Source organism: Pan paniscus, chromosome 13 (assembly GCF_029289425.2).
Source record: "Pan paniscus chromosome 13, NHGRI_mPanPan1-v2.0_pri, whole genome shotgun sequence".
Classification (NCBI taxonomy): Eukaryota; Metazoa; Chordata; class Mammalia; order Primates; family Hominidae; genus Pan; species Pan paniscus.
In genome coordinates, this window is record NC_073262.2 from 82,146,354 (window position 1) to 82,172,315 (window position 25,962).

The 25,962-nt window shown below is 35.0% G+C and overlaps 1 protein-coding gene across 9 annotated transcripts in view; it reads right to left on the reverse strand.

Moving 5' to 3' along the window:
- Window positions 1-25,962, reverse strand: part of ZNF385B (zinc finger protein 385B) — a 421,128-nt gene that overhangs the window by 57,606 nt on the left and 337,560 nt on the right. For 5 of the 9 annotated variants that reach the window (XM_034954594.2, XM_034954596.4, XM_055108825.1 and 2 more), the window contains 2 exons: window positions 20,868-20,906; window positions 16,511-16,621 (listed from right to left, as the gene is read on the reverse strand). In XM_034954594.2, the coding sequence (XP_034810485.1) occupies window positions 16,511-16,621; window positions 20,868-20,906 (150 nt within the window). The remainder of the gene's footprint in view (window positions 1-16,510; window positions 16,622-20,867; window positions 20,907-25,962) is intronic. The other 4 variants (XM_034954598.2, XM_034954595.2, XM_055108827.1 and 1 more) reach the window with 1 other exon arrangement.

A 25,962-nucleotide genomic window follows, 5' to 3' on the forward strand; every position in this document is an offset into this window, starting at 1 on the left:
CATAAAATTAAATATCTAAGATTTAACCAAAGAAGTGAAAGTTCTTTACAAAGAAAACTGTAAAATTGATGAAAAAAATTGAAGAGGACACAAAAAATGAAAGGATATTCCATGTTCATGGATTGGAAGAATTAATATTGTTAAAGTGTCCATACTACCCAAAGCAATCTACAGATTCATTGCAATCACATTTTTCACAGAAATAAAAAAAACTATCCTAACATTTATATGCAATCACAAAAGACCCAGAATCACCAAAGCTATCCTACACCAAAAGAACAAAACTGGAGGAATCACATTATCTAACTTCAAATTATATACTACAGAGCTGCTACTGGCATACAAGCAGATATATAGACTAATGTGACAGACTAGAGAACCCAGAAACAAACTCAGATATCTACAGTGAACTCATTTTTAACAAAGGTGCCAATAACATACACCAGGGAAAAGGGAGTCTCTTCAATAAATGGTGTTGGGAAAACTCGTTATCCATATGCAGAAGAATGAAACCAGACCCCATCTCTTGCCATATATAAAAATGAAATCAAAATGGATTAAAGACTTAAATCTAAGACCTCAAACTATAAAACTGCTACAAGACTAACAATGGGGAAAATCTCCAGGACATTGGTCTTGGCAAAGATTTGTTGAACAATACCCCACAAGCACAGGCAACCAAAGCAAAAATGGACAAATGGGATCACATCAAGTTAAGCTTCTGCACAGAAGAAACAATCAATAAAGTGAAGAGACAACCCATAGAATGGGATAAAACATCTGCAAACTACCTATCTGACAAGGGATTAATAACTAGAATACATAAGGAGCTCAAACAACTCTATAGGAAGAAATCAAATAACCCAATCAAAAAATGGGCAAAAGATTTGAATAGACATTTCTTAAAAGAAGACTTAAAAATGGCAAACAGGCATATGAAAAGGTGTTCAACATCATTGATCATCAGAGAAATGCAAATCAAAATTATAATGAGATATCATCTCACCCCAGTTGAAATGGCTTATATCCAAAAGACAGGCAATAAATGCTGGTAAGGATGTAGAGAAAAGGGAACCCTTGTGCACTGTTGGTGGGAATGTAAATTAGTACAGCCACTATGGAGAACAGTTGGGAGGTTACTGAAAAACTAAAAATTGAGCTACCACATGATCCAGCAATCCCATTGCTGGGTATATACCCAAAAGGAAGGAAATCAGTACATCATACAGATAAGTGCACTCCTATGTTTGTTGCAGCACTCTTTACAATAGCTACGATTTGGGAGCAATGTAAGAGTCCATCAACTGATGAATGGGTGAAGAAAATGTGGGACGTATACAGAATGGAGTACTATTCAGCCATTAAAAAGAATAAGGCCCAGTCATTTGCAACAACATGGATGGATTATGTTAAGTAAAATAAGGCAGCCACAGAAAGACAAACATCACATGTTCTCACTTATTTGTGGGATCTAAAAATTAAAACAATTAAAGTCATGGACACGGAGAGTAGAAGGATGGTTGCCAGAGGCTGGGAAGGGTAGCGGGGAGCTGGGAGAGAGGTGAGGGATGGTTAATAGGTACCAAAAAGAAAATACAAAGAATGAATAAGACCTAGTGTTTGACAGCACGACAGGGTGACTATAGTTAATAGTAACTTAATTGTGCATTTTAAAATTACTTAAAAGTATAATTGTATTGTTTGTAACTCAAAGGATAAATGCTTGAGGGGATAGCTACCCCATTCTCCACAATGTGCTTATTTCACATTGCATGCCCATATCAAAACATCTCATGTACCTCATAAACTTATACACCTACTATATACCCACAAAATAAAAATAAAAGCAAATAAATAAATTTTGTATGAATGAACAATAATTTATTCAATAATCCCTTACTGGTGGATATATAGGTTGTTTCCAAAGTTGTGCTATCATTATACAAAACATTATACAAAGTTGTGCCATCATTATGCAAAATTGGCATTAGATCCTGACTGCCCTGCTGAGTTTTGGACTTGGGTGGGGCCTGTAGCCCCTTTGTTTTGGCCAATTTCTCCATTTTGGAATGGCAGCATTTATCCAATTCCTGTACCTCCACTGTATCTTAAAAATAACTAACTTGTTTTTTATTTGACAGGCTTATAGGTGGAAGGGACTTGCCTTGTCTCAGGTGAGACTACGGACTTGGACTTTTGAATTAACGCTAGAGTGAGTTAAGACTTTGGGAGACTGTTGGGAAGGCATGATTGTGCTTTGAAATGTGAGAAGGAGATGAGATTTGGCAGAGGCCAGGGGAGGAATAATATGGTTTGGCTCTTTGTCCCCACCCAAATCTCATGTTGAATTGTAATTTCCAGTGTTGGAGGAGAGGCCTAATGGGAGGTGACTGAATCTTGTGGGCGGACTTCTCCTTTGCTGTTCTTATGTTAGAGTTCTCATGAGATCTGGTTGTTTGAAAGTCTGTAACACTTCCCCTTTCTCTTTCCCTCTCCTGCCATCCATGTGAAGATGTGCTTGCTTCCCCTTTGCCTTCTGCCATGATTGTAAGTTTCCTGAGGCCTCCCCAGAAGCAGAAGCCTGTACAGCCTGCAGAACCATTAGTTGATTAATCCTCTTTTCTTCATAAATTTCCCAGTCTCAGGTATGTCTTTATAGCAGTATGAGAATGGACTAATACACTCTGCATCTGTTGAAGGAACCAAATCCAGGGAGTGTCTTCATTGCCACATTCTACCTTCACCCCCACATTCAATCCATCACCAAGTCCAATAGATTTTACCTCCTAAATATTTATCTACTCAAGCTGATTCTTTAGATCTCTACCACAACAATTTTGGTCCAAACTGCCATCATCTTTTGTTTCAACCAGGCTGCAGTGCAGTGGTGTGATCATGGCTCACTGCAGCCTTGACCTCCCGGGGTCAAAGCAATCTCCCCACCTCAGCCTCCCAGGTAGCTGGGACTACAGGTACTTGTCGCCAGGCTCTGCTAATTTTTGTATTTTTTATAGAGATGGGGTTTTACCATGTTGCCTAGGCTGGTCTGGAACTCCTGGGCTCAAGTGATCTGACTGTCTCAGCTTCCCAAAGTGTTGGGAAGACAGGCATGAGCCACTGTGCCTGGTAAGAATTATTTTGTATCATATCTTTGTTTGTGTTTTAATTAGTGCCCTTAAGTGCTTAAGTATGATTGAAAAAGTGGTTCTGCTGGTGCTCTAAATCTCTATGCTTCAACCTCCTTTGCGACAATCATTTGCATTATCTTTGAAGAAAGAATTTGGACCAACAAAAGTACAATTTGCCTACACCTGAATGATCACAAATCCCTAATTAATGTAGTCCAATTTAATAAGAATTTACTGCATTTATGAAAATGAAAACTAATGCAAAAGACAATTATTCAATGTTTAAATCTCTAGAAAGCTAGCTTACAATGTCTTTCACATATTCAAATTTTATATTTTTATATCTACATCTGCAAATTCAGTAATTCTATTCTATTTTACAAATATAGACATTCATCATTTGCTCAACATTTACAGATTTTAATGAATATCCCCTTCTATAACTATCTGTGTAAATGTTTAAGTCTTAAAAAGAGATTGTTAGTATTTTTAGTTTAGCAGTGTATATAGGACATTTTGTTGGCCTAAACAATTTAAATTACAAAACTATAACAACCTAACTACTCCTTTAGTGAATCTAGCCTTTTCCATTCCTCTCAAATGATATAAGAAAGGGCCAAAAAATTCATGACATATAAAAATAAATCATCACATAAAAGGATTTCATAGCTGTCCCTCATATTATAGAATGTTCTTTCTTTCCAAGGAAAAACTGGTTAATCACCTTAAGCTCACAGTTGAGAGATAATGAAAATTACTTTTCAGAGAACATTCAGTGAGAATTATTGAAGATAAAAAGGAAACTATTTGGTGATTATAAGTTAGCACTCCGTACCTCCTGTGCTAAATGTAACACGTATTTAAAGCAGAACTAGAATTCCTATTAATCGAATAACAAATGTCACTGGTATACTGAAGGTAGGGCTGTGGGACAGTTCACTTCAGGTGCAGGAAATAGGGTTTGCATTTGTTTAAAAACGATAAAAAAACGGACCAAAAATCAGTCTACTTTTTATCATCATAACATACTGGTAGTTTTAACGAATAATAAAATAGTTTTCTCTGAAAAACAGTTTTTTTTATTGGTCTAAGTTTTAAATAAATGATTGCTGTGATTGCAGTTGAGTTTTAATAATATATATGTAAGCCTAAAATGAGAGCTTTTTCAAATTTTTAAATTAACTACATGGAAGTTAATACAGAGAACTTGTAGTTACATGACGGAACTTCCAATTCACAGTGACTCCTCTACATCCATTTAGTATAAGAGTAAATTCCTAATGGTGAGGAATCCTTCAAGCTTGTTTCAGATGCAGTTCAAGTTTGCAAACCTTGTGCCACTCAGATTCTTGCATTTAATAGTTGATTTGAAATCAATAATGATAGTATAGTGAATTTAAAGGCAAAGAAACAAAACTTCAGAATTTCAATTCTTTCATTTTGTGATTACTTGGAATTTTTTGTGTTTTAGACTTAAGTGAGACAGTGGCAACTGTAAGGTGTATTAACTTATTTGGTAAATATAAATTGTAGCTCATACATAAAATATTTTACCGATTTTGGCTGGTAGCATTAAAATGGAAATGTATGCATCTTTTAAAGTTATATGCTTTAAAAATAAGAAATAAACGAAAATAAAATGTAATATCAGTGGTATAATTAATAGTTATCTAAACTCTATATTGTATAATTTTGATTGTATTAAAATTCACTTATTTGTTACTATAATGGTATTATTCATTACTGTGATGGACTAATATACATATTTTTCTCCATTTATAAAATACATTAATGTAACACAAAGATTAACTGTTTACCTTTTTCTCTTTTGTGCACTGGTAATATTTAGTGGCACAGTACTGTATTCAAACTTTAAAAAAAGTTTATGAGTTTTTTTGTGGCTATTGTTATTAGTCATGTAATTTCACAATTATTTCTGAAAATGCCTTTTTCCTAGAGAGGAAGGAGTATTTAAAATGACCTGCAATGGGAGTGTCAGATATGTTAGGTATACCACTGATAAAGTAATGAAATTATTATTTATTAGAACTAAAACACATTTTCTAATTTGAAGGAAGCACAAACTAATGAGTTGAATCATATTCTCAGCCCCTAAAGTAAGAGCCTTAACAGGGTCATATATTCTCAGGGGTCCTTGTCATTGACATGTTTTCTAAGTAGCGAACCCAAAATTTGCTCTCTATGAGCCCTAGAATGCAGAACTAAAGTGAGAGAAATAAAGACAAAGATTTCTTTTCATTTTTTAAAAAAAGATTTAGGTAAGATGGAGTATTAATAACTAAAAGTGATTAAATCCTAGAATATGTTGCCAAAGGAAACTGTGGAACATTCACCCTGTGAGAAGGGAAGATTCAGTCACATGTCTTAAGTGATCATCATTCCAGATATGCAGACACACAAAATTTTACATAGTTTTAGGGAGCCCATAGGCCCCCTGCAGCCTATTCATGGGTCATATCCTCAACAAGCCCTGGTTTAGCTCTAATATTTTATGTCTTCAATTCTCTCTCCTTTAAATCCTGACCATCTCTCAAGTCTTTCTCAGTTTACCTCCACCAGGAACCTTTGTGCAAATACAAGGATAACATGTAGAGAATACCTAGTACAGGGCCTGGCAGAAGAGAAGGCATTAATCAAATGATAGCTTTCCACTTGTGTGATTATTCTATCCCATGTGCTGTCTCCATTACTAAATTTATAATTAAATTTATATTACTGTATTAACATCATACAGTTCAGCAGTATTTATAATTGTATTAGTTTTGTTTCCCTAGCTAGATAACCAGATATAGGAGGGTATTTCTCAGATCTTCCTTTCAAGGCAGGAACTACTTTGACTCTCTTCTCCTAACTCCCTGTTCAAGTTCACTGCTTTTTTACCATCCTTAAATAACTCATGTTAACCAGCTACAGTATTTTGCCAACAACATCTTCTGAGCTTGAAATTTTAAAATTGGCTAAGGTGATGCTTCCTCATATGCTCTCTCCACCTCCACCCCATCCCCAAGCCACACATCATAAAGTTCCTTACAGCCAGTCAGACTTTCCCAAAAAACTGCTCTTTATGCTGACCCACCACAACTAAAGTTCATGGCTTCCAGGGCAAAATGCTGTCGCTTCATTTAAAGAGCGCTTGAGAGATGAAAGTAGCTAAAGGGTACCTCTTCTGCAGAATGTTCTAAATGGTATTAAATTAGTCTCTTTCTTGAAAGCAGTGTAGTAAACTTATTTTTTTTGTTCCATTCAGCTTCAATTTTGTTTTTGTCTTAAACTGTAAAAACTAGCCAATTGCCTGCTCAAGCATACTGAATAAAAGACAAGCTACAGCAAACCAACTATGTCTTAAAGCCTGAATTTAAACTTAAAACCAGCAACTAATCATTTTGGAAGGCTACAGGTGTTCAGTCTAGCAATTCTACCTGTTGTTAATTGTATGTTGAATAAATTTTCAGCTGAAGAATCCCAAACCACAAATATATAATGAAACATCTTATTGTTAAGGATTCTGCAACCAACCTTCACTAAAGAAATCCATACCAAGTAAAGAAGGAAAATACACAAACCCTCAACGGTCTTTTTCCAACTCCCAAGTGGCGAGACAAGTTTTGGCTGAGAAAGATCACTGACAAAAATGACTTAAAAATCCTTCCAGGAATCTTTTACTTTTGACTAAAAGAGTTATTAACACAGGAATTTTACACAGGAAAAAAGAAAACCCATAGTACTTTCAAAGCTGTTATTAATGTTTGATCAGCAAACTAATATTTAATGGAAATGTACCAAAACTTGCAGTTTCGATGGTGAATCATGGATAATCATTTTCTGTTGAGACTGTATTATAATAAGTGAGGGTGAGTATTGCTACTTTCCTAGTAATGTTCATATTTTCTTTTTTTCATAACATCATATTAGGCTGATCACCAACTTTGAATATCATTGAACACATATAAATAGCTAAAATAACATATCATGTTAGACATCTATGTATTTAAAGAAAAGCCAGAAAAATATTGAATGATGTGTATTGTATATTTCCTTGTTAGTTAAATATAAGATTTGATGAACATTTATGCGTGATCATAATCACTTTTTTTTTTTTTTTTTTTTTGAGACAGAGTCTCGCTCTGTCGCTCAGGCTGGAGTGTAGTGGTGTGATCTGGGCTCACTGCAAGCCTTGCCTCCCAGGCTCATGCCATTCTCCTGCCTCAGCCTCCCGAGTAGCTGGGACTACAGGCGCCCACCACTACGCCAGATTAATTTTTTTGTATTTTTAGTAGAGATGGGGTTTCACCATGTTAACCAGGATGGTCTCGATCTCCTGACGTCGTGATCCATCATAATCACTTTTTTAAACTTCACATTTAACCTAGTCTTTTCTTTTTTTTCATTGATAAGTTTAATATCAATCCTAAATTATCCAAATACCCATTTAAAATAAGGTAATGCTGAGAAAGGCTGTGACTTTTTAAATAATATTATAGTGCTGCTTTGGAAACAAGTTTATATTTAATAAGTGACTACTATATGCTTCAAAAAAGATGACTGAACTTCGTTATGAGCTTGTTAAACAGCCACTATTGAATGAAACTTTTAGCACAATGCGTCCCTGCTCCCTGTAATCATGCTATAATTCTGTCATATTGAAGCAAAAAATGTTCATCATTTTGTCAGCTCTGTCTGCAAAGCAGAGAATTACCTTCCCAAGTTCCTGAGATTTATGCTTTTAATTACCTCCTATCTGCTTCACTACTCTTTAAACCTAAGAATCAATATAAATAGTCTTATTTATGGCAAAAATGTAAAATGTTTGACAAAAGCAGGTTATCATTTTCTAGATTTCCATATGATGCTATTGATTCTCTCTATTTTCAGTATTATATTTCTTGACAGAATCAGTTGGTTTTTTTCAAACTTACAGTATTATTCATTTATTCAACAATTTGTACTGCTGAACAGCAGATGTAAACTTTGCAACTAGCTTTTTGGTTCCTAACCCAGCAATGAGATTATCACTACTGTGGTTATCTCTTTATTTAATCACCTGCTGCAGAGTTCAGTTTATATGTGACTTTCTCCAAATCCCCTTATCATAAAGTCACTTTTCTGTGAGGGTCAACTTCCTTGGCTTATTTAGGTTTTGCATGAGAGGCTACTATTTGCATGGGTGAAATGTAATAAGAGAAACACAGTAGATGTGTATGTGTGGCAGGCAGTGAATGTGTATATGTGTGTATGTGTGTGTACATAGGTGAATGTTTATATATGTGAATATACATATATATATATAGGTGAATGTATAATATATACATAAAAGTGAATGTTCAAAGTTTTTTTTTGACAAACCCATTAGGGTAAACTACCATCAACTACAGAGTGTCTGAATATTCAGAAAATATAAGGTAAATTTATTTTTTAAATAGTATGTTGGTTTGAGTTTCAAGTAACATGCTCAATATATTTTTTAACCCTCTAAAGGCCTTTTTAAGTAAAATACCTCTGATTTAAAACAATGAATCCAGTTGTTAAGCTAAAAAAACTTCATAAATAAATTACAAATGTCCAAGAAAGACAGGGGAAATTGCATTTGTTGCATTTTTGTGCCAGAAAAAGAGGAACAAGGGATAAAGGAGAAGAGTTGGAGGAGAGAGAGAAGAGAAAATTGAGTAGAGAAGAAAGGAAGAAGAAATGTGATAGTTTAGAAGAAAACACAGGGGAAGAGAAACATAACATGCAGATAGAATTTCTAGAGTTAAAAGCAAGCACCAGGCAGTCAATAGCAAAATGTGGAATCCCCTAGGAGAATGTTACATAATGACAAATAAAAAGCTTGATCCTTCAGAAAACCCAAGTGGGTACCCTTGCAGCTGTGTGCCTCTTTTGCTTTTGCTGCAAGGGACATCTTCAAACATGGTGTCTAACGGGGTTCCTGTTTCCCAGTTGATCTGATTTCTCAGGAAAAAACACAGCTGCTGCAGGGACTTGCTGCCTCATGGCAGCTGGTGGAGAGAGGTGGAGTTAGGTCTGGTGGCAAAGGAAGATGCAAAATCAGCCAATAGCGTGTGGAAAGGGAGTTATGTGGAACCCAAAGTTGTGGCTTCCTTCCTAATCTCTTGACTGCTGAGGTCTCTGCTGGGTGACAGCGAATGCCAGCACCTCTAGCAGAGACAGCACTAAGGCCTTCTAAATGGCAGATGGTAGATGGGGAAGTTTGTTCAGGCAAGACAAATACGAGTTTGTATTGTATTATATTAACTGCTAAAGAAACCAGGAAATTGGAATAAAATTAAAACCAAAGAAGAGATATAGGCAGAAAGACCCAGGAGGGCATAACCTAAATTGCCTTATCCAAATGAAAACTGCTGAGATGACAGACACAAAATGCATAGTGAGGTGGTATTATGGATGTACCAATTACACACTAACTGTAGCACATGGGAATTGAGGGAGGTCATTGAACGACTGCAGTTTCTGAAATTTTATAGAGATTTATAGTAAAGAGTAGCACAGTCAGGTCACCCACAGAAATGTTTATACAAGTGGTTGATTACCCTACCATTTTAACTTCTAAGCAAACCCTTAATATTCTGTCTATTTGTACTTAATCATTCTAATGTAAATCAATGAAATGGCATGAGGTTGTCACCTTATGTCTTCAGACATGAGAAAATAGAGCACAGCAAAAAGAACAGAAGGCTAAAATGAGAGATAGGGATATTGGATAATCTGAAACCAAAAAACAAAATAAAAAATATCAACAGATCACAAACCTAGAGGTACCATACAAAATAAAATATAAACTATAAGTGATTCAATGTTTATTATGTTATTCAAAGATAATAATTTAAAGCTCCAAATGAGTAATAAAAGCCTATGGGGTCAACATTTAGGGACAATGTATCTCACGCTTAATTACTTGTGGTATTAATGCTGAGTACCAAAATTTCAGGGTCAATTCTGACTTAGAGTATATAAAACTTGACTAAAAAGATCACCATGCTTTCATTTTGATTTGCCTATAAGGCATAAAAGACTCAGAAATACATTAAGGGTATTTATAATAAACTGTTCTGAGATCAATATTAATAAGAATAATAATATAATCTCTGTTTTTAAACATTTAAGAGAATCAAGTTGCCCTGTTTTGTGTAGGAATCTGTTTAAGAATTTGCTTTTGATTCAATTTTGTATAAAGATTTGATTTTGTGTAAGAATCACTTTCTTTCATCCTTCTGCTACTATCCTCCAAGGAATTAAAACTAATATGTAAATTAGAAATTATTTGGGATCTGCCAATTTCAACTTAGCCAAAATGAGATAAATGTTAGTCTCAAAAAATTTTCTGAAGTGTATGTTAGCTCATTTCCCTGGCAAAGCTTAACTTTGGAAATGGCATTTTCCAGCTAAAAGATCAAGATTCAGATTTAGGCTTATCAATTTATGACCATACTGCAGTTGCAGTATACTCAGTTACTGGAGAATAAAGAAACATTCAGGGTTAGACAGCCTCATTCAGCTTAGATACACCATGTTAGAAAAAAGGTGGTCAAGAAGAAAGCAGGGCTTGAGGTTATACACACATTTGTGCAAATGTCTGGGACTCAGTTGGAAAGCATATTATTCCTGGACTGCAATGCCTGCTCCCTGGCAAAGTTAATGGTGTTAATTTGTAAAGGTTCATTTGGGAAACGTTTGTGATTAATGCTTGCTCATTTACATAACTGTGTATTGGGTAAATAAAGCTGTAGCATTTTGCTTTTCAACAGGGTAGTTCTACTGAGATGATAAAAGCTAGACAAAGGGGGGTACAGGACACTTAAACTAGGTCATATTGAATTTTAATGCATGAAGCCAACTCTGGTACATTTTATATTGATAATGAAGAACCGCAAAATGCAGTCTGTTTACTGTGCATCTGCCTTCCATATTTTTCAATAAACGTATTTTCTACACTGAAGAGTGAAGCCAATTTCAGTCTCAGGCTGATTTAGAAATGTTATTAAAAATAAGGATGAGCATCTTCTTAATTCTTACATTAAAATGTAAATAGGGTAATTATAAAATAATAAACTCCCCCCCAAATAAAAAATGCTCAGTTTCAGCGCTTGGTTATGCAGATTATAGCACCATTACTAAACACTGAGAACAAGTATATGTCGCATTTGTGAATTTGCCATCCAGACTTTGTGGCTTTACTGCCCAGAGTCTAAGAATGACTCATAAATCTAATTTCTTTCTTCATTATCAAAGGAACTTTGGAGCTATAGCAAGGAGGCTGCTGGTCATATGCTTATGTGTGCACATATGTCCACATCCCTATTAGTAAGTACAAAGAAAAATGGCTGACATCAAATGGAGCTTAAGACAAAGGTGGATGTACTCCTGGAGTAATTGTGGGGCTCGAAAGAAATTCTTGTGCCTTCCACAACCCAACCCATTACACAAATAAAAAACAAAATTCATAGTCATTCTTTCTGGGTCTTAGCTGTTGACTTGTAAGATGGAGATGTTTATATCCTATCCTCCTGACAGAGGTACCGCGGAAATGATTTTTTAATTATGGAACTTCAATGGTCCTTCCAAAGATCATGTGGTTCATTTTAGGCCATATTGTAGAGATTAGCAAAGTGCTTATCATACAGGAGGAGTTCAGTAAATGCTTAGGAAATGAGTAAAGTTTTCTGAGGCAACATAATATAATAGGAAGAGCTGTGGATTTAGAGGCAAGAGATCCAGACTTATGTCCTAGCTCTGCCATTTATTGACTGAAAATCTAGGAGATGTCAAAAGATGGGAACCAATTTAAGTGTCCACCTGTAAGGGATGAGTTAAACTATGAAACGTGCACAAATAAACTACTGTATTAGTTTTCTGTTGCTTTCATCGCAAATTTTTATAAACTTAGTGGCTTAAAAGCTTATTATCTTACAGTTCTGGAGGTCAGAAGTCTGGTATGGATCTCACTGGGCTAACATCGAGGTGTCAGCAGGGCTGCATTTCTTCTGGAGGCTTTAAGGGAAAATCCATTTCTTTGTCTTTTCCAGCTTCTAGAGGTTGCCCACATTCCTTGGCTTGCGGCTCCTTCCTTCCCCTACAAAGCCAGCAATGGCCAGTGGACTCCTTGTCAGATAGCATCACTCTGACTGCCTCTTCTGCATCTCTCTTCTACTTTTAAAGACCTTGTGATTACCTTGGGACCATGGGATGATCCAGGACAATCCTTTTATCATGAGGTCAGAATATTAGCTCCCTTAATTCCATCTACTACCTTAATTCCGCTTTGCTATGTAAGATATATTAACAGGTTCCAGAAATTAGGATATGGGCATCTTTGCCTACCACATCTATAAAAAGAGTACGGGAGCTCTCTATGTCCTGATAGAAAAAAATTCTTCAGCATATATTGTTACATAAAAAATGCAAGGCAAAGAAGAGTGTCAATAGTATGCTACCATTTACATAGAAAAGGGAAGAAATAATATGTATTCATACTTAGTTATATTTGCATAAGCAAGCCCTGGAAAGATATGCAAAAAATATTAAAGTGATTACAAATAGGGAATGACATGGAGGTTGGGAAGATGAGGAAAGGGATAGTTTTTTCAATGTGTGGTGGTGTTTTTTTTTTTTTTTTTTTAGATGGAGTTTTGTTCTTATTGCTCAGGCTGGAGTGCAATGGTACAATCTCAGCTCACTGCAACCTCTGCCACCTGGGTTCAAGAGGTTCTCCTGCCTCAGCCTCCCAAGTAGCTGGGATTTCAGGTGTGCACCATCACGCTTGGCTAAGTTTGTATTTTTAGTAGAGACAGGGTTTCACCATGTTGGTCAGGCTGGTCTTGAACTCCTGACCTCAAGCGATCCACCCGCCTTGGCCTTCCAAAGTGCTGGGATTACAGGCGTGAGCCATTGCACCCAGCCTCAATATGTTTTTTAATATTATCATGATTTTGAACTATAAATATGTTATTTTTTAATTTGAGAGATTCATAATTGTCTCTAAGCCCCTATTATTCAGTCAGTGTTCAACATCTCTTGTTTTGAAGAATCTATCTATCATCAACCTTGTTATTTTTTCTTAAATTAACTCTTCTAATAGGCAGATCCTTATTTGTGAGTGGCTTTAAACCAAGCAGTTCTCTATTACATTAATGGACTTCATAAAATTATGCATCTTTTGCTTGATTTTTGCAATTTAATTCTGATATCTATTATTTGCATTGTACTGAGAGATGTTTTCAAGCATCTGGCCTTATGGCCCTGAGAATGCCAGTGTTAAAGATGCAGCATGTCTTTAGGTGGGCATTTGTTTTATAAGTGGTCAGGTAAGTAGTAAACACTTTCATGTCATGTTTACATAACAACAGACTTTAATTTCTCCGTATAACTCTAAAAATTTGAACAACTGAGCAATACTGTAAAATTTACTTGAATCTATTTCAGTATTTATTATTGTGTCTATTCTTACAAAAGTCTTATACTTTCATTCTAGTAGTAAAATTGTAGTTTAATATACTTTAGTAGTTATATCTCTATCATAAATTAGTCTCCTATTTATAAAATATTTTGTGGCTTCATATCATTAATTTTTTTCTAGTTAGGTTTACTAAGGTATACTCTACATATAGTAAAATTTTTTTCAGGTATTCAGCTTAATGAATTTTGAAAAACAAAGACTGTCATGTAAACATCACAACAATAAAGTTATAAAATATTTTCATCATTCAAAAAGGTTCCTGCATTTCCCTTTCTGGTCAATTCCCTAACTTAACCCTCAGCCCCTGTTAACCACTGATCTGACTATCCCCATAGTTTCATCTTCTGCAGAAAGTTATCCGAGTGCAATCAAATGGCATCTAGTCTTTGTGTCTTACTTCTCTCACTTAGCATACTGTCTTTGAGATTCATCCATGTTGTAGCATGTATCAGTACTTTCTTTTTACTTTTACTTTATTTCTATTTACTTTTATTTCTTTATTTCCATTGTATGGCTTTAACATAGTTTGTTTATTGATCAGTTGATGGACATTTGGGTCAATTCCAGTTTTGGGCAATTATGAATAAAATTAAGCAGCGCATATGGATTAATATATGTTTTCATTTGCCCTGGGGATATACTTAGAAGTGGGACTGCTGGATCATATGGGAAATGTATGTATAACTTTATGAAGTTTCTTATTAATAATTGCTAAATTGTTTTCCAAAGTGGCTGTACCATTTTGTATTCTCACTGACAATGTATAAGAGGTCCAGTTGCTCCTCATCCTAGCCATTTGATCCTATCAATTTGTTTAATTTTCACCATTCTAATAGGTGTAGTGCTATCTGATTTTGGTTTTACTTTGTATTTCCTTAATCGTTAAACATGTTGAGCATTTTTTTATGTGCTTATTCATCATTCATATTTCTTCTTTGGTAAAATGCCTGTTAAAATTGTTTTCCCATTTTATCATTTATTATTGAGTTATAAGTTATTTATATTTGTATGCAATTTCTTAAGCAGATACAAATACTTTCTAGTAGTCTATAGCTTGTTTTTTCATTTTCTGAACAGTGTAAAAGTGTCTCTAAAGAGTAGAAGTTTTAAATTTTGATAAAGTCCAATATATCAATATTCACACTTCTTTATTTTCTAAGAAATCTTTGCCTAATGCAAAGCCAAATAGATTTTCTACTGTTTTCATCTAGAAGTTTAATAGTTTTTTAAAGATTTTATTTTATGAATGATCCTATTGAATTAATTTTTATGTTTTGTATCAGGTAGTAGTCAAGGCGTTTTTTGAATTTACATATGAATACGTACTTCTTCTAGCACTGTTTGTTGAAAAGATTAGCCTTTCTTCATTGAATTCACTCTGCAACTTTGTTGAAAATCAACTGACTATATTGGTGTGAGTCTATTTCTGGACTCTGTTCTGTTCCATTGATTCATGTGTCTACCATTCTTTCACCAGTTTCACAGTCTTGATTATTGTAGATTTTAGAGTAAGTATTAAAATCAGGAAGCATTAAGTCTTCAAAATTTGACCTTTAAAAAAATGTTTTGACTATTCTAGGGCTTTTCTTTTCTACGTATATTTAAGAAACAGCTTGCCATTTTCTATAATAAAAAAGCATTTTGAGATTTTGATCAGGATTGTGCTGGATCTATAGATCAATTGGGGAAGAACTAACATCTTAACAATATTAAGACTTCAAATGAATTAACACTGTATATTTCTCAGTTTATTTAGGTACATTTTGATTCCTGAACATGAAGTTTTATCATCTACCAAAAAATTCATTGGACTTTTGATTAAAATTATATTAAATATAATTTCATAAATCATGATAAACATCTCTTTTCCAATGACTATGATTTTTTATTATGCTTCCTATGTAGAATTATCAAAACATAATTTAATGGTATATGCAAACAAGAGTGATTATTATTTTAGTATTTCTAAACGACATTAATTCTGTAACAAGCTCTTTGCAAAATGGCTACAGGGGTCAAGTAACTCAGGAAATACCACATATTATATGCAGCCTTCGGATTCTGATTTACATTGGTCATTGGCTTTACTTGGTAATTGGATATTGCAAATATTCTAATATTGTTTATTTTGCTTTCCTGCTATTTTGTTTATAAATTTAAAAACCCATTTTCATAAAAGAGAATGATTTGTTCCATTTTCTTGTTATCTTTGTTTAGCAGGATGGTTATGCTTGACAGATAAAATAGTTTATGAAACTTTCTCTGTATTTTATGTTCTGGGAAAATATAAATCATATAGGAAATTAATAATTCTTTTAGGTATTTAACAAAATTTGACACAAACATGAAATGTGGCAATTGATATCAAATAGTAAAAATGGTTTTCTTCCACATTTATTGCATTTTAATTTTTAAAATCTCTTCATTGCATTTTAAAACTTTTTTCATATTTTCTGATATTCAAGCATTTTTGACAAGTGAATATAATTAGTGAGATTAATTGTAAAATGGTATAGTTGAGACTGATTGCATAGATAAATTCTTAATTTTTGATATTAGCCACTTATAGACTATTGTCTATAATCCTCTATTGGTTTTAAAATTTGTATTATTTTTTATTGTTGTAATGTTATTCTAAAAAATATTTTTGATGTGATCTAGGTTGAATCCATGGATATGGACCCTGTGGATTCAGAGGGCCAACCATACTCTATTGTTCAAGTTTTAGGCATTGAACCCAAATCCCTTGGAAATCTGGCATCCTGAAATTAGTGGGCTACCAATAGGAGTGGCTGCTACAGTATGTAAGTATGAAGAAATGTACATATTTAGATCAATCAGACTTTTAGCTCTGACAAACTACAGAGAATAATGAAAAGGTGATACTCACATCTGAGTTAAAGCGAAGCTGACAGACATTACAAGAAATAACTTGTTTCTTCTTTGGGGGAATGGATACTCCAAATGTATGGTTAATAACCGCTTTTTGCACAGGATCCATCTGAAGAACAAATGAAAAAACAGTTAATTTGTAACTTCAAAGAAAAGACAACAGTGTGAGCAAATAACAGTAGTTGAAATATTCCATAAAGTTTAAACTTTTAGTTCCTAAACAAAGATAATAAAGAGTCTCATTCAATAGTAATATATTTGTCTCCAAAAATTAAAAGCAAAAACAAATGACAAAAATGAAAACAAAAAATGGCTTTGAAAACATAACTCAGAAAAAACCACAAGAGAATCACCATATTTCCAGAAACCTAATGTCTCTAGAAGGAGCCTTGAAAAACCTTAGAAGAATCATAAAACAAGAAAACTTAAGATCCAAAGGTCAAGGTTAAAATTAACTTTTATTTTTCTTGAGACAGGATCTTGCTCTGTTGCTCAAGCTGGAATGCAGTGGCGTGATCATAGTTCACTGCAGCCTCAACCTCCTGAGCTCAAGTGATCCTCTTGCTTCAGCCGCCCGAGTAGCTGGGACTACAGGCATGTGCCACACTATGCCCAGCTAAAAATGTTAATGTTTTCCCTGTATGAGGCAATAATACTTAAGATGGCCTCAAATGATGTCAATGACAATTATTACAAATATATTTATGCTTCTTAATTTTTGATTTATGGTAAAGTCATAAATGACAGCCTCTTATCAGAGCACAGAAAGTATTGACTGAATATATATTTTAAAATAATTTGTTAACTTTCATGTGCTATAGACTGAAATTCATTCTACTGAAAATGCATGTCAGAACTGTACACTTAAATGCCTAAAATAGATTGGCTGACATGCAACCCGTGGTTAAATATTAATCAAGAAAAGTTTTGATTTATAGCTTGTGATTTTCCCCTTTTGGCTTGCATGTATTATATACATTCAGAGAAATATACAGTGATACAAGTACTCCAACAGAAAAAGTATGGCACATAGTCATTAAAACACTCAGGAAAAGAAACACATAGATCTGCAGAGCCTATGAAAAGAGACACAGCAGTGATTCTCTTGTGTACTCCAGATAATAATCTCCAACATTTACATCAGACAACTGGTAGTTCAAAAAACAATGCAGATGATGAGCAAAACATTACATAACAGATGTAATATGAATGAGGACAGATCTATTGATACCATTGTCTAGGAAATCTCCTGAGGTTAGAGATTAAGATTGGATTAGTTGATGATATTTGATAGAGAGGAGAAATGAATACTATCTCTGATCATGATTATAAATCAACAAAATGCAAAATTAGCCATTAGAAGAAGCTAAATACATTAGAAAGGCAAGTGGATTGAAGAGTTATTGAATAATAAATTAATCTATTTTTTGGCTACAATTTCAAGAAAGATGACAGGACAATGTATTCCTATTATAAAGAACAGTTATGGTGGTTTGGAACACTTAAAAATTTTAAGAGGGTTCCAGGTGCAGGGGCTTATGCCTATAATCCCAGCACTTTGGGAGGCTGAGGCAGGAGGATCACTTGAGCTTAGGAGTTTGAGACCAGACTGGGCAACACAGCAAGACCCTGTCTCCACCTTAAAAAAAAAATGCTAAGGGGGGAGTTTTCTGGAGAGATAGCCTAACTATAATGTGATGGTTACACAAATCTATACATATATTAAATTCATAGAACTTTCCCCCTCAAAAGGTCAATTTTATATATTATAATTTAATAAGTAAAAAAGAAAAACCTTCTTAACATTATTATGTTTGACTACTAAATCTAACATATCATTACTGGAAAATCTAGGGATTCATACTGTTGAAGGTCATAACTGATTATATTAAATTTTATTCAATGAGAATAATAATTTAAAAAACTATGTGACAAAGAAAATCTCAAAAGGTCAGAAAATAAATTCCTAGTTCACTTTCTTATTTTATTCACAAACACAAATACTTAAATCCCATCTATCTATTTGCAAAATAGGAAACTATACTTTCTGACAGTTACCAGACATGGCGAATCAGTTTAGGCAGGCTTAAAAATAAAACAGGCTAACTTATCTTGGCAGGATGAAAGAAGCCCACTGTTTTGCAAAGTTAAAAAACAAGAGCATTTTATTGAGATAGTTTCTGATCTCAGGCTCTGAAAAATACTTCCCATCTGGTGATATGTGAACTACATGGGATTAAACTATATGAATATTCCCTAAATACCAGTTTTATGCATGCTATTTTCATTATTTTTTGCCATATCCATACAATAATATTTTTCTTTAAATCAAATTGAAGTACACTTAAACAATAAATCATAGAAATAATGTACACTTTCCTATTACTCCTTTCAAAAAATATATTGAAATTAACATCAAAATTAAAACTTTCCTCAAAGTGAATCCACATATCCTAGCTGTTTCCATGCCCAAACATAGAAAGACAAAAGATACATTTACGAATATCTAGTTTCAAGTTCTTAGTAGACTATTATATCTATTGACATCTCCAAAAACATCTTTGAAAATAAATATTCCCATTAAGTTTTAAAAATTGTTAGCTGCCTACATAATTTTTTACATAACTCCTAATACAGTTTTGTTTGTTTTTGTTTTTGTTTGTGTTTTGAGGCAGAGTCTTGCTCCGTGGCCCAGGCTAGAGTGTAGTGGTGCAATATCAGCTCACTGAAACCTCTGCTTCCTGAGTTCAAGCAATTCTCCTGTCTCAGCCTCCTGAGTAGCTGGGATTATAGGCACCCATCACCGCACCCGGCCAGTTTTTTTTTTTGGTTTTTTTTTTTTTTGTATTTTTAGTAGAGACGGGGTTTCGTCATGTTGGCCAGGCTGGTCTTGAACTCCTGACCTCAGGCGATCCGCCTGACTTGGCCTCCCAAAGTGCTGGGATTACAGGCGTGAGCCATCGTGCCCGGCCCCTAATAGTTTTATTCTGCTCAAATCTCACATTTGCACCACACTGGCCTGAAAATATGCCTTTGCGTCCCCAAGGCTGAGAGCTCTCCATCCTGAAAGGTAAGTTGAGACTGAGCACTCCAAATAGAAAGGTAGGCAAGTTTCCATCCATCTGCTCTCTAAAAAGCACCAGATTAAGAAGGTTCCTTCATGAAACTCTCCTCAGAATTGGCTCCTCCAGTTTATATATGTAATCCTAATTTTTCTCATAAAATCAACTAAATAAGCACAGCCCTTTTACACTTTCTTTGCTACTTGTCATTAACTTTTTCTGCCTTTTCATCCTTTGGATAACTTATCACTAATTGTATCAAGATTATACCCCCATCTGTCTCACTTGGAACAGATTTCCTTTATTTTCCTCTTGATTCTGTATTTCCTTAAGGTTTCTGGAAAAGATTCACTTTTTCTTCTAGTCTAAATCTCTTCTTCTGCTGTTTATTATTAAATTCTATAGTTATATTTTTATATTTCAATGTCATTTTGGGGGACATGATTTAGATGATTTAGTTGAATAGAGACTTTAATTGGAATAAAAAAGAATGCCCCACTTGTCACTTTATCTGATTTTGAAACAGACACTGTCAAGCTAATGTTTTGAGTATTTTCCCTCTGATGCAATAACTACAAATACTCGAGTCATTTCAATGGGATCCAAATGTGACAGTAATGAAGAGGGCTTTCAGATACCTTTTTAAAAAGTATAAAGTGGTAAAATTCTCAATTTTTGTTCTCAGCATTAGTACAATGCTCTAAAAGCTAGATAAAATAACTATGATGTTAATTTATGTTAACTTAAATTTTTTCCTTTGCTAGTGCAATACCAGTTCTCTGTAGTCATAATGAGATGCATGTAACTAAATCGATGATAATTCTTTTATTCTATCACCAAGTTTCAGGATGAATAAAAAGTTCAGGATTAATAAAAACATTATCATAAATCTTAAAATGTGATAAATGCAAGTAACTCATTTTAGTACAGTCAAAACTATGTTTCTATATCATAATGATTTCATGTGTAGACTACTCAAAAATTACTGGAGGTACTGCAACTACATAACAAATTCTCATTTTTAAAGATTCATTTGGCATTTTATAGACATTCGATTGTTAAAAATGAACAAGTACTTTCAAAAATATTTCTTAAATGTTTATAATATATCTTTTACATTAACAAATGTCTTATTAAGTAGTCATATTAAATTAGCTCATGTTAGTTCACATTGTGCAAAAAAAGCTGTCTATGGATTGAGAAAAGTATAATTCATTAGGAAATAATACTAAAGATGCTTTTTTAAAGAAAAAAATACCCTATCACATAGATCTAGCTACCAATATTCCTTACCTGGCAAAATTTATTGGTCCCAAATAAGCCTCTTCTTTTCTAAAAAAGTAAAAGTTAGAAGCAGTCATCTGGAATTTTGAGGCTAGGAAGCACAATTACATGAAAATTTAAAGAACCCATTTTCCTTGCTTTTCTTTGAGTAAAAAGCCTGAAACACTAACTAAAAGGCAGCAAAAGTTAACACTTGCCACTTTTTCTAATGAAAATCATGCAGAAATGAAAAGCAAGACCTATTAGTGCAATTAACTGGTAGGTAATAAAAGTGAAAGATGAGGTTGCAGCTGTTACCAGGAATTGAGGAGGTAATTGGAGGCCACGTACAGACACATTAACAATTATATTGTAGTACTTATAAAACAAATTAATGAAGCTGGCCTTATATCATCTATCATATTTTCAATATCAAAATAAGAACAATTTTTTTTTTTTTGGTGTCTTCAAGATTACAGAGACTACAAATCTCTGCGTTTTTTTTTAAAAAGAGCATTACTTTCTCTGGGTAAACCAAAAAGTAATTTACATCTCCACAGTGTAAAAAGTTATATAAAAATATGCAGCTGCAAGTGAAACCTAGACACAGGGAAAGTAAACACACTGCAGCACTTCACTAAAGGTAGGATGAATCTAAGATGTGGGCTGTGTGCTCAAGCGACTTGACATAATACTAGATTATATTTAGACTCTAGAAAATTTTGCTACATGGGACTTTAGGCAGAGAAAATAGAATTATAAACTTGTTCAACTATCCCAGTACTTTTCAAGAGGCATGAAATTTGAGTTCTATTCTTATAAGAGTCTTAAAAGGATTTAACTAGCCATCAGGTAACACTGGGATGGGAACTGGGCATCACCCCCATTACGAAACAAAAAGACCACTCGAGAATTGTACAGGACTTTCTTTTATCTATACTATTTATTTTATTCTCAGAGACTTATTGTGTTGCTCAGTCTGGAGAGCAGTGGCGTGACTGAAGCCTTAAACTCATAGGATCAAATGATCCTCTCACTTCAGCCTCCCAAGTAGCTAGGACTGCAAGCATGTGCCACTGTGCCCAGCTAAGTTTTTTAAAAAAATTTTATTTATTTATTATAGAGACAGGGTCTCACTATGTTGCCCAGGCTGGTCTTGAACTTCTGGCCTCATGTGATCCTCCTGCCTTAGCCTTTCAAAGTGCTGGGATTACAGACGTGAGCCACCTTGCCCAGCCCATACTATTTGTAAAGATGGGGAAATCTTAACTTAAACTTAACGAACTATTTTAACCAATGTTCTAAAAAGCATTTGGTAAGCATTTATTACTTATCCAGTATAGTAGGCCCTGGTAGCTCTTCTATTAAACAGAAATAGAAATCAGGTTCTTTACTTTTAAAATTTAAAGTCGGCCGGGCACGGTGGCTGACGCCTGCAATCCCAGCACTTTGGGAGGCCGAGGCCGGCGGATCACGAGGTCAGGAGATAGCGACAATCCTGGCTAACAAGGTAAAACCCGGTCTCTACTAAAAATAAAAAAAATTAGCAGGGCGTGGTGGCGGGCGCCTGTAGTCCCAGCTACTTGGGAGGCTGAGGCAGGAGAATGGCATGAATCCGGGAGGTGGAGCTTGCAGTGAGCCGAGATCGTGTCACTGCCGTCCAGCCTGGGTGACAGAGCGAGACTCCGTCTCAAAAAAAAAAAAAAAAAAAAAAAAAAATTTAAAGTCAGCCATCGAGCAAATATTTCTAGAGGTCCAATATGTTTTAGATGCTGTCTCAGACTGGATAGGAAAATGAGTAAAACACAAAAAAGGGCATAATTAAAAAAGTTAAAAAGTGAAAAAGGTAGTACAAACTCTACTCAATTGGAGGCTGGGAAAAGAAGTTGCCATTAAGCAAAACAATGAGGCATGAGAGGCACAAAAAGGTCTGTCTCCTCTTCCCCCACCCATACTTCGGGGGTTTTTTTCCCTCTGACAGTGACATCCATGTGTTATTCTCCCAGGGGTATTTTCTTTTTCTTTTTTCTAGCTGTGTAATAACAATAATAAACATCATTGTAAGAGGAGCTTTGATTTACTGAGGTTTGCCGGGAACTACACTAAGGAATTACCTCCTGTAGTCTCCATCATCACTCGAGGCAGACATGATTATTATCCTCCTTTAACAAACGAGGAATCAAAGGCTTTGAGAGGTTCAATAATGAATCACCCTCAAGTTCATAGGTCAGCATTCAAACACAGGTAGGAATCTCCCCCAACATTGTTCCCTGCTAAAGAAACACTGCCAGAATCATGAGTGTATTGCATCGCACTGCTAAAGGGTATGGGTTTGGAGAAGAATGGATAAGACTTCCTGGAACTTCTGCAGTCTGGAAGGTTGCTGCCTACACAAACCTAAGGTGCTTAAGAAAAAGTTTTCTGGAAAAGCGAGTCTAGGTTTTCTCTTTCTGACCTATTTCTCATATTCTTAGGATAAGCCCATTACTTCCCGTGCAACTTCAGGAAAGCCATAAATAAAAATTTGGGCTGTCCTGTCCTCTTTCCTCATTATAACTGTTGGGTTTGCACGCAGAAAAAAAAAGTCCTGGGAATATTTAGAAATTACGTGTTTGCAAGTGGCAGTCATCATTTCCACCTGTCCTTGATTTGCTGCTAAGCAGACCGCGGCTACAAACCCTTGTTACTTTGGGCCTTCTGGAAGTTTGGCTAAGTATCAACTTTTAAACTGTGATATTGTGGTATTACAGTCTCCATCATCACATGAGGCAGACATGATTATTATCAGTATCGTTATTATTATTACAGTAGTACAAAGAGAATAACTATTTTTTATCCCTTCCTTCTTGAATATCAGCCTTATGGGAAAGGATGTGACCATAGGGTCTCAACAGAACTTCAAATATTCATGAAACAACATGTTTAAGTGATAGCTGTGTCGCTGAAGAGCAATATTTCTCTAAAGTTACTTTAAAATGGGTTTTGTCTTTCATATTTAAAGACTCTGACCATATGCTTTTATGTTGATGTTTTACTTTTTAAAAATCCTTGAAAACTTCAATAGAAAGAAAGCAGATACAGCAACAACAAAGATAATTTTTTTCTCTTAAAGATCAAGAAATACAAATGATTGCATATTGTTGGCAACACTAGTTTAACCACATATTTTTTTTTTTTTTTTTTTTTTTTTTACACAGTGTCTCTTCTGTCACCCAGGCTGGAGTGCAGTGGCTCAGTCTGGGTCACTGCAACCTCTGCCTCTCGGGCTCAAGTGATTCTCCCAACTCAGCCTTCTGGGTAGCTGGGATTCCAGGTATGTGCCACCATGCCCAGCTAATTTTTTGTAGAGACAGGGTTTCGCCATGTTGCCCAGGCTGGAACTATAGAACTTTGTACTATTTTGGATTTCAATTCAGAAGGCTCATTAAAAATACACCACATGGCCAGGCGCGGTGGCTCACGCCTATAATCCCAGCACTTTGGGATGCTGAGGCAGGCGGATCACCTCAGGTCAGGAGTTCAAGACCAGCCTGACCAACATGGAGAAACCCTGTCTCTACTAAAAAAAAAAAATACAGAATTAGCCAGGCATGGTGGCACATGCCTGCAATCCCAGCTACTCGGGAGGCTGAGGCAGAAGAATCGCTTGAACCCAGGAGGCGGAGGTTGCAGTGAGCCAAGATTGCACCATTGCACTCCAACCTGGGCAACAAGAGCGAAACTCTGTCTCAAGAAAAAAAAAGAAACAAAGAAAGAAAGAAAGAAAAATACAGCAAATAGAACATTACACAGGGAGTGCATGCACCATGGGATCTGCATGTTTGCATCTGGAGTGTGTAAAAGCTGAGGCTTGCCTTGCTGACACTGCTTCTCCTACCCAGAGCACCCTGACAAGGGTCCACCTGAATGCTATCAGTTCTGCTGAAAGGAAGATGAATGGCATGTCACTCTCTCCACAAACTGTTTATTAAACCAAGGGTCAAATGTTTGGGGAGATGGTTTCCTCCAGAATCCCCAGCTCTTTGCTGAAACCACATATTGGTTGTGGCCGGCAACAATATTAACTGGGCCCCTCTTTCACTGGGATACAACTACCCAAGCAGAAAGTTAACCAGTCATTCAGAACTGTTATAAAGGCAATAACAACACAACACATACTTCAGAAACTAATAGACAGGTTACATTACATCTAAGTCCTGGATCCAGTGAAGCTTCATTACTATTGCTACTACTATTATTTTATCAAAATGTTGCAGGCTTTTAAGTATTTTGAGGCTGGTTGACTATCGGCAACATCTAATAGCTGCTGAAATTAAGCAGGACCCCAGGATTTCAGTTTTTCCCAATTTTCTAGGGCTTCCTTAATGGCAGTATATATTCCCGATAGAAAACACAAGGGAGTCAGCCCAGAGATGAGGCAGCCTATCAGAGTAGAGTACAGAATAGCATTTCATTTTTTTCCTCTGTTTTCTAAACTATGAATTTAGAAAGCTTGATATATTTCACTCTAATTCCATATTGTTAGGTCTCCTTTGAAAAGCTCTGGGATTCACCAAACAATAGTTGTATATTCCATTGACAGAAAGGATGACTAAAGTCAAGAAAAAAAAAATCCTGTGATGTATCTTGAAGATCTGTTTTGAAAAGAAGACTGAACTCTGTATTTTCTGGTCATTTTTTTTTTTGGAGAAATTTCATCTTCATTTTATTTTGGGGTTTCTGTCATAAAATAATGTCCTTTTTCTAGATGACTCTGGTTGTAAGAAGTGCAACTCTTTCAGAGGTAAGGGTTTCATATCAACTTTAAATATTCAGTTCTCTCCTTAGGAATTTTTGCTCCTTTTCAACATATTACACATTTATAAATGTATGACTTCCAATTTGTTTATATATTTACTATATTTTTCTTGAAATTTTATTCACATAATAAAAGTTTATTAAGTACCTATCATACATTGTTTTAGGAGCTGGACATACAGTGGAGAATAGGCTTTCAAATATCCAACATTCTAGTTGGGAACACCCAGACCCAAATCTCTAACATAATAAATAAGGTATTTTCAGAGGGTTGTAAGTAGCATTGAAAAATAAAATAAAATAGAAGAATGGGAAAGACACAATATTT